The following is an 8,684-nucleotide window of genomic DNA, read 5'->3' as shown; positions in this document are numbered from 1 at the left end:
AACTATAGCTTCCTCCCTAGATTTCTTCCTACACTGACCTTCCTTCAGGCCCATTCCCACAGCCCTTCCCTAGAACTATTATAGATCTACCTCTCTCTAGACATTTAACAACCAGACAGAAACTACAACATTCTTCCTCTTTAACTCCTCATCTGGGCTTCCTCCCCTTATGCTCAGCTACCATCTGGGCCTGGCCCAGCCTTCAGGTGCAACCGGGTACCTTAATCAAATTCTCTAACTCCAGTTAACCCTTTTAGTATCAGTATGGGGTATGTACCTCAGTAACATATTTAAAATATTTTGTTCCCTAGGGTTTACTTTGAATAGTTAGTACATAAAATTACAACTGCCTTGTTTGGACTAAAAAGTAACAAAGAGTCCCGTGGCACTTTAAAAACTAAAAGATGTATTGGAACATAAGCTTTCATGGGTGAATACTCACTTCACCAGATGTCATGACATCTGTAAGTCTTTAAGGTGCCACAGGAGTCTTTGTTGCTTTTTACAGATCCAGACTAACATGGCTACCCCTCTGATACTTGTTTAGACTAGGATTTTAACAAAGTAATCATATTACTAACATATAAGAATTCATTTTTCCTAGTGTATATGTGGTCTGTATGTTCCCATCTCTGACTCTCTCTTCTTTCTTTCTTTCTTTCTTTCTGCCTCCTGCCCCCTCTGGCCGATCAAGAGTTTATATGCTGATGATCCTGCCTTTTAAAATCCATTTAGATCTTGTTAGTGTGTACAGTTGTTTGAATTTAATTTAAGGTATGACATGAAACCATTTAGCTGAACCAAGAGACTCTTAATTTGGTTTAGCTGAATCGATTACACACAGACTAAAGGTAAACTGAAGTAAGGACTTCTTACACCAAAATAAAAGTGGTCACACAAGGTTTGCACCAGTTTAACTAAACTAGTTTAATTATATTGGTATAAGTTTGAATATACACAATGCCTCAGAACCTGATTGTGTTGACTTGGTGCAACCCCTATATATGGATACTTATTGCAGTTCAAGAATACATTGTAATGATTTAGCCTAAGTGATTATCAACTGAAATTTATCATGCAGAAGGTCAAGGTGGATGAGGTAATATCTTTTATTGGACCAACTTCTGTTAGTGAGAGAGACACACTTTTGAACTTACATGGACTCTTTTGAACTCTTCTTTGGGTCAGCTTAGGGTAAACTCAAAAGCTTGTCTCTCACAACAGATATTACCTCACCCACCTTCTCTCTCTAATATCCTGGGAATGACATGGCTACAACAGCACTGCATAAGTCACACAGCAAACATCAGAGCAGGTAGTTTGTGTCATTCTGTGGTCAATGTTGTTCCTATTTTCGGATGGCAAGTGGAGACAGAACAGGATTTGATCACTAAAGAGAGACGATAAAGTTGGAGAAAGAAACTGAAAAGATTTAAAAATTTTATTAAAGTAAATGTTTGAAATGAAATATACACAGGTTGAAAGGGAAGGTACTGTACATCTGGGGTCAGGCTTGGGTTATGGGGGGTTACAGATACCGTTTGCAAGGATGAAAAGATACATACATATCGCATAACCGGCATAGATCCAGATTGGGGTGCAAGAGTTTTTAAAGTGTCAGTGAATAAGTGGGCTCGGGTTTGCCACCCATGGAATGAATAAGGAGTCGGAGATCCTGCGAGACGTAGCCCAAATTGACTCCTCCCTGCTTGCCCCCGGCAAAAGATCAATGGCCTCAACACCTTCCTGATCCCCCGCATCTCCTTTGTCCTCAGGGTATTGCCAAGGTGCCCCTGAACAAGGCCGACAGCACCATCAGACAGCTGGTGAAGAAATGACTCCACCTTCCCCAGAGGGCATGCACGGACATCATCTACATTTCCCACAGACAGGGCGGTGCCAACGTACCACGGATGGGTGACCTGTGCAACGTGGTGGCAATGACCCATGCCTTCCGACTCCTGACGTGCCCGGACCCAACAGTAAGGAGCATCGCACAGGAATCTGTATGGGGTGTGGTCAGGAAACGCATCGCCAGGGCCCCCTTGAAGCGGGACATTGCCACTTACCTCAATGGCTCCCTGGAGGCTGAGTTTGGGAGAGAGGGGGGAGACCTATCCTCTCTCTGGTCCCGTGCCCGCAACGCCACAAGATGCCTGGGTAAGAGGATCGGCTGCTGCTGGAAGTGGTGCGAGGGAGCTGGGAATACTGGTGCCACGCGTAAAGACTCCGGACCACACCATCGTCACCCCGACCGCCAGAGCCATGCTAGAAAGGTCCCTGAAAGATGCCATCCGCTACCACTATGCCAAGAACCTCAAGCGGAAGCCAGACCAGGGCAAGGTGTTCGAGGTGTCCAGCAAGTGGGACGCCAGTAACCACTTCCTCCCCAGGGGCAGCTTCACCAGGTTCGCCCACTGGCAGTTCCTCCACAGGACCTGACTCAACTGCGTTCCCCTCAACGGAGCCATCTGCCACAGAAGCTGGGACAAGCACTGCAGGAAGTGCGGCTACGTGAACGATACCCTGCCGCACATCCTGTGTGGATGCAAGCAGCACTCCGGAGCCTGGCGGCACCGCCACAACACCATCCAGAACCGTCTAGTGAAAGTCATCCCACCGTCCCTGGGGAAGATCACCATCGACTCTGCCATCCCTGGGACAGACAGCTCACTGCGACCCGACATCGTCATGACGGACGCAGAAAAGAAGGTCCTCCTGGTAGACGTCAGGGTGCTTTTCGAAAACCGGTCCCCTGCCTTCCACAAGGCCCGAGCACGGAAGGAAAGAAAGTGGTGGAAATACAAGGGACTCATGAAAGAAGTAGTTTTGCAGTGCTAGGTATATTGTCTGAGTCCTTTGCAAGAAGCACTTTTCCATAGACTACAAGAATTGTGCACTTGAGGAGAACAGATAGCAAATGTGAAAAGTTATACCTTTGAAGGGAGGTTGTGGTACTTACATTTGAAACATTCCCAGGTATGGATAATAAGAAGCAAAGCCTCCTAAAAAAGCTGTCGTCATTTGGCCATCATGGCTAATTAATCTTTTTCTGAATGTTTATGGCTTACAGAGATTTGAGGGAGGTGTGAAATCCTTTTAGTCAGAAGTTATAAAGCTGAGTCACATGAGTAAATGATATCAAGGAGCTTCTGATAAGGGACCAGGGCTAAAACAAAGGAGTTTAGTAGTCAGCAGGCCAACAAAGCTTCCAAGATTGCATCATACTTTGTAAATTACATATTGTTAGCAGAGAAAATGTTCTAAACCTGTGGGAGACCTGACTTCCAGGTCATGCATGCTTCCCAGTAAAAGCACAGTCATTTTAACACAAACTTTGGTCTTCCTCACCTCATCCTTCCCTAGTTTGTTACCCTGACTCATTGCTTCAAATTTATAATTAGATTGTCAGCACAGATTGAGACTTCTATTTAATCTGTATACAATTTTGGGTACTGTAAGCCCTGTCAAAAGTAAACAAATATAAAATAAGAATGGATTCCAACCAAGAATGATCACCCAGCCCTATTTGCACAAAATATCACTAAAGTTCCAAAAAATTCAACACCTTCTCAGTGATAGCTGAGAGGTCAAGAAAACCTAAGCATCCAATTAGTATCAGTTTACTGATTTGGTATCACACATACAGGGGCACTGTTAGGGGGCCAGAGCTGCGTTTGGGAGAGGGGGATGAGAACTGGAGATCTGGAAAACACAATCTACCAGATCTCAGCCGCCACGCAGCGCATACTCAAATCCCGCTGTGTGCGCTAGACTGTGTTTACTGGAGGTTTGACGTCCCAGGAAAATATGTCCCCCGCCCTGCAGCCCACAGCCTGGTCTATTTGCCTGTGTTTTATCATCTTCCAGCACCACCCCCCTCTCTTGCCATAGCAACCGCAAAGGCTCCTGCAGACCCGCCCCTGCTGCGGCAGCTGCCGGGCTGGGCGTGGTGTTTGCACTGCGGGGGAGGGCAGGGCTGACGCTCAGCTCACGTGTCCCATGATGGTGTCGCGTGCCCACGCCCTCCTCCTCCGCGGCCAGGGTTTTCCGGGAAGCGCAGCAGCCGCCGCCGCAGCCCGTGTCTCGTCGTGCCAAGGCTGGGCGAAAGGATCTGGGCGTTGCGTGCTCTCCAGCCAGCGGGGAGCCCAGCGGTCTCGCCATGACGGCGTCCATGAGGCAGCGGTTTGATAAGTTTCTCCACGAGAAGAACTGCATGACCAGCCTGCTGGAGAAGATCGAGACCAAGACGGGGGTGAACCGATCCTACATCGCCATCGGTGAGTGAATGCCCCGCTTCCCGCCGCTGCTGGCCCCCGGGCACGCCCGGCCTGTGGGCAGGAGCTGGGTCAGTGCCCCCGAGCGCGGGCAGCGGCTCTGCCGCGGACACGCTGCTGAGGAGTGGCCTGCCGGGTCCCTGCTCTGGGTTATGTAACTGGGTTTTGGTGAGGAGGAGGAGGTGGAGGTGTGGGGAAGCCTCCGGCCGACCAGAGGAGCAGTGGACGAGGAGGAGGTACTGTGTGTCTGGGATTGGGTGTCTGCAGCAGCTGAGACAGAGGAGCGACAGCGGCAATGTTGTGCTCTCCGGTTACGCCAGCTCAGCTCCCGCCTCCCCCTTATTGCATCCCCGGCCCTGCCTTCTCCTTGGGGCGATTTCTGCTGCATGGAGCTCCTGAGCCATATTGTCAATCCCCCCCCCACCCCCCCCCAAGAAAAAGCGCGCACCGAAAGAAACCCCCTCTCCAGGGTAAACCCTTCCTAGGCGATGACGTCTGGCCCAGCGTATTTGCATAGAACGGGGAGGAGGGGGAAGGGCGAGTTACTCCCAGGAGGTGGAAATGGACTAGCCAGCGCGGCGGACGTGTCTGCACCTGGACACTGCTTCCGCCCCGATCCGGCATGATGTACCACTTTAGTGTTACAGGTGAGGGGCTGCTCCCCGGGCTGGCTTGTCGGGGGCTGGCAATAGGCGACTGGGGCTCCAAGCAGCAGCGGGAGAGCGAGTGGCTGACTGGGTAGCTTGGTTTCTTTCCCTCTGGTCCAGAGCCATTAAGAAAACGCCCCGTCTGTATATAACCGGTTGCTTCCCCCTGTCTAATGCTCTATCTGCTTTTTCCCTGTGTAGCTATCATTGGCGTGCTGGCCGTGTACTTGGTGATCGGCTATGGAGCATCTCTGCTGTGCAACCTGATCGGATTTGCTTATCCTGCCTACATCTCGTAAGTGCCTCAAACGCACCCTCCTGCACAGTGCTGTCCCGGAAACAAGCCATCTGAAAGGGGAGGAGGGGAGGGAGCACCTTTCTTGAGAGAGAACTGTTCCATTGCTCTGTGGGGATAATTTTTTAGGCAATGTTTGTAGCATTTCAAGTTTGTGGTGATTTTATCCTGTTCATTATTTTCTCTTCTTGCATTCAAATTGGCCGAGTTTGAGACAATCTGGTGGATGAATGTGCTAGTGAAATGTAAAGATGGTGAAACTTCCCGAGGGCTTTATGTTCACAGCTTGCGAAAACGTTGCCTGTAGCTTTTTAAAAAGACAATGCCTCTCTGGATTTCTGACTGTGCGAATAGGCTTCCTTACTACAAGGTGAAATGTTAGTCATTGGGTGCTTATTTCTGTAAAATTGTGTTCAGGCTGGCCCTTGGTATAGATTATAGCTGTTATAGATTATGACTTTCAAGTTTTAATTTTTCTTGAATTAAAGACTTGCCACTTTGGAACCAGGGTGGGCAGATGTTACAAAACAACTGAACAATGTTGAGTAAGACCAATGAGTACTGCAAAGTTGAGACTCTGCCCAGAAAGCTAATAAAGAGTTGGAATTTCGGAAACATACATGAGATCAAATATCAGTTGGATGGGGAGGCAGTGCCTGTGACTTAAAAAATATTTCCATGGCTTTTGCCCTTTCTATTTAGCTAGTTTATTTTATTTTTTTGAAACTTTGTATTAATGCAAAGTTACAATAAAACATGAACATACAATAAAACATCATACATTTCTTATTCAGGATCAGCATAATATTCAAATAACTTGGGTAAAGATTCTAGCTTGCTGGCTAAGAGGCTTTCCTCCTTTGAGTATGCTAGAAAGGGTGGCCAAATTTCTAAATACCTATCCTTTTTTTGGTGCTTTTCTTGTAATGGAAAAGTTCACACAATAAATATGTACACAAGAATAATCTGTTTTACTGTGCCTCAATTTCAGAGGAGGAAGGGGTTGCATTTTTCCAATTTAGTGGATATTTTTCTAAAGATTTTTTTTAATTACCATTGCAAAATCAGTCATCTCACTTAAGCTCTTTATAGTGCCTGTGGCATCGAAGTACCATATTCCGGAACTTTGTCACTCCTTTGAACATTTTTAGTTTATGCTAGTATGTGTAGTCGGTAATGGGAAAACTCACTTGTCTTACATGGTTAAAGTGGAAACATGAAAATCTGTCATTTTCCCTCACAATACCCCACCAAGATTTTTTTTCTCTTGCGTATACTAGATGGTAAGGTATTATGTTAGGCAATCTTAATGATTAAAAACCTGTTCTTCTTATGTTCCAACTTTTTGGTTTTGAAGTGTGATGCCTTAATGAAAGGTTGAATCCTATGTTGCATTTGCTTCTAGTGATGAGAGAAATCCAATATTGTAACAATAGTAACTATTTCTAAGACTGATATGGATATTTTAGTTCAGAGTACACTGCGAGATATTCACTAGCACAGTGATCTAGTGTAAGCATATAATCTAGGCCATGATAAAATAAACATCATTGTATAAAGGATCTGAGAATAGATCAATATTTAAGGAGGCCTCCTTGCTCCAAAATGACTTTGCTGTTCAAGAGGCTAGAAGTAACATGTGGGAGCAGCATTTGACAGTAAACAAGAGAGAGGATTAAAAATCCACAAGACAATATGGGGAAGCAGTCTGAACTTGTTCCGTAGCAAGGGCAGTCAATCTGGTACCTTTCACAAGTACTACATTAACTGTAAAAATGGAAAAAATGTTTCCTGTAAGGAGAGAATACAATATACAATATTGTAAAAGGTCTTGGAAATGTATTTAAAAACTTCTATTTAACTAAATCTGTTCATAAAATGGAACTTTTTCTAACTGTACTAATGCTTTCCAAATCTGTTTGCCTTTCACACAATAGTGCTTTTGTTTTAAGTATAGTCAGCAGCATTTGTAAGCGCACAATCCATGGCCAGCATATGGCCAGCCCCTTTCTGGTTTGCAAGAGAAAATGCAAACTATATTGCAATGTTTGTTCTTCCTCTTGCTTATTCTAACATCTTGAAGGTTGGATCAGCTTTCGGCTGTGACTGGTTTAATGCTACCTTCTTTCAAGAACTTATGATCATTGTTTATGTTTAATACAGTTAGACTTTTCCATAATTAGATAAGTTCATAGGTCACTCAATGGCAATTAAGCTAAGATGGTCAGGGACACAACCCCGTTCTCTGGGTGTCCCTAAACCTCTGAGGATACAGCCCATGCCATGCCAGCTGACTTGAGTTTGTGAGGGTTGGGCTAAAGGGCTGTTTGGACTCAAAGAGCTCTGGGGCCTTCCCACCTCGCAGGGTCCTAGACCCGTGGCTCCAGTCCAGACCTGAACACCTGCAACTCAATTAAACATCCCTTTAGCCCAGGGGTTCTCAAACTGGGGGTTGGGACCCCTCAGGTGGTTGCAAGCTGTCAGCCTCCACCCCAATCACCAGTTTGCCTCCAGTATTTGTAATGGTGTTAAATACATAGTGTGTTTAATTTATAAGGTGGGAGGGTGTTATCTTTATTTTTTTTTTCTTGTTGGCCTCAGTTCATAAAAAATATCCACATGGCAGCTGTGATTATGGAACATTTTCTATGGCTAGTTGAGTCCCATTGTATACTTCAACATCAAGTAATTATATAACATGTGGATGGGGTTTCTTTTTACTGACTTTTTTTTTTTTTTAACAGCACTCATCACAGTACAGTAACTCCTCACTTAACATCCTCCTGCTTAATGTTGTTTCGAAGTTATGTTGCTGCTCCATTAGGGAACATACTCGTTTAAAGTTGTGCAATGCTCCCTTATAAATAGTTTGGCTGACTTTTTTTTACAAGGGAGCATTGCATAAGTTCCTCTTCTCCGCCTCCCCTACCTCCCCTCCCCAGGCAGGCAGGACCGCCTGGAACGCAGGGGCTTTAGGGGCTGCAGACCCCTGGGGTAAGGGGGCCCTGGGGCCCTGGCCTGCAGCGCTAAAGCCCCTTCGGAATGTGGCCCTGTGAGCATGGGCCGGAGGACTCGGGAGGAGTGGGGCAGCCATGCAGCCAGCTACCGGAGAGAAGTGGTGCTTTCCCTTTCAAAGCCGGCTGGATAGAAGCGGTGCTTCTCTCTGGCTGCCTGGCTGCCCCTGCTCCTCCTGAGTCCTTAGGCCTGTGGAGGAGCAGGGGCAGCAGTGCAGCCAGAGGCCAGAAAGAAGCGGCGCTTTCCCCTTCAAAGACGGCCGAAGAGAAGCGGCACTTCTCTCTGGCTGTGCGGCTGCCCAGGACCGGCGCTAGGGTTTCTGGCGCCGTAGGCGCCGGGTCATTTCACCGCCCCGCGTGCGGGTCTCGCGGCTCTGCGGCAGGTCCACTGGAGCCGCGGGACCGGCAGACTGTCGGCAGATACGACTGCGGCAGCCCCACCGGAGCCGCC

The 8,684-nt window shown here is 47.0% G+C and overlaps 1 protein-coding gene across 1 annotated transcript in view; it reads left to right on the top strand.

Moving 5' to 3' along the window:
* Positions 1–3,986: 3,986 nt before the first annotated feature.
* REEP5 (receptor accessory protein 5) overlaps positions 3,987–8,684 on the top strand; it is a 27,231-nt gene continuing 22,533 nt past the window's right edge. Inside the window, exons 1-2 of the mRNA XM_032768256.2 lie at positions 3,987–4,280; positions 5,126–5,219. Of these exons, the coding sequence (XP_032624147.1) occupies positions 4,163–4,280; positions 5,126–5,219 (212 nt within the window). The 5' untranslated portion in view covers positions 3,987–4,162. The remainder of the gene's footprint in view (positions 4,281–5,125; positions 5,220–8,684) is intronic.

This window comes from Chelonoidis abingdonii, chromosome 6 (assembly GCF_003597395.2).
Source record: "Chelonoidis abingdonii isolate Lonesome George chromosome 6, CheloAbing_2.0, whole genome shotgun sequence".
Lineage (NCBI taxonomy): Eukaryota > Metazoa > Chordata > Testudines > Testudinidae > Chelonoidis > Chelonoidis abingdonii.
This window is presented reverse-complemented; position numbering and strand designations above follow the sequence as displayed.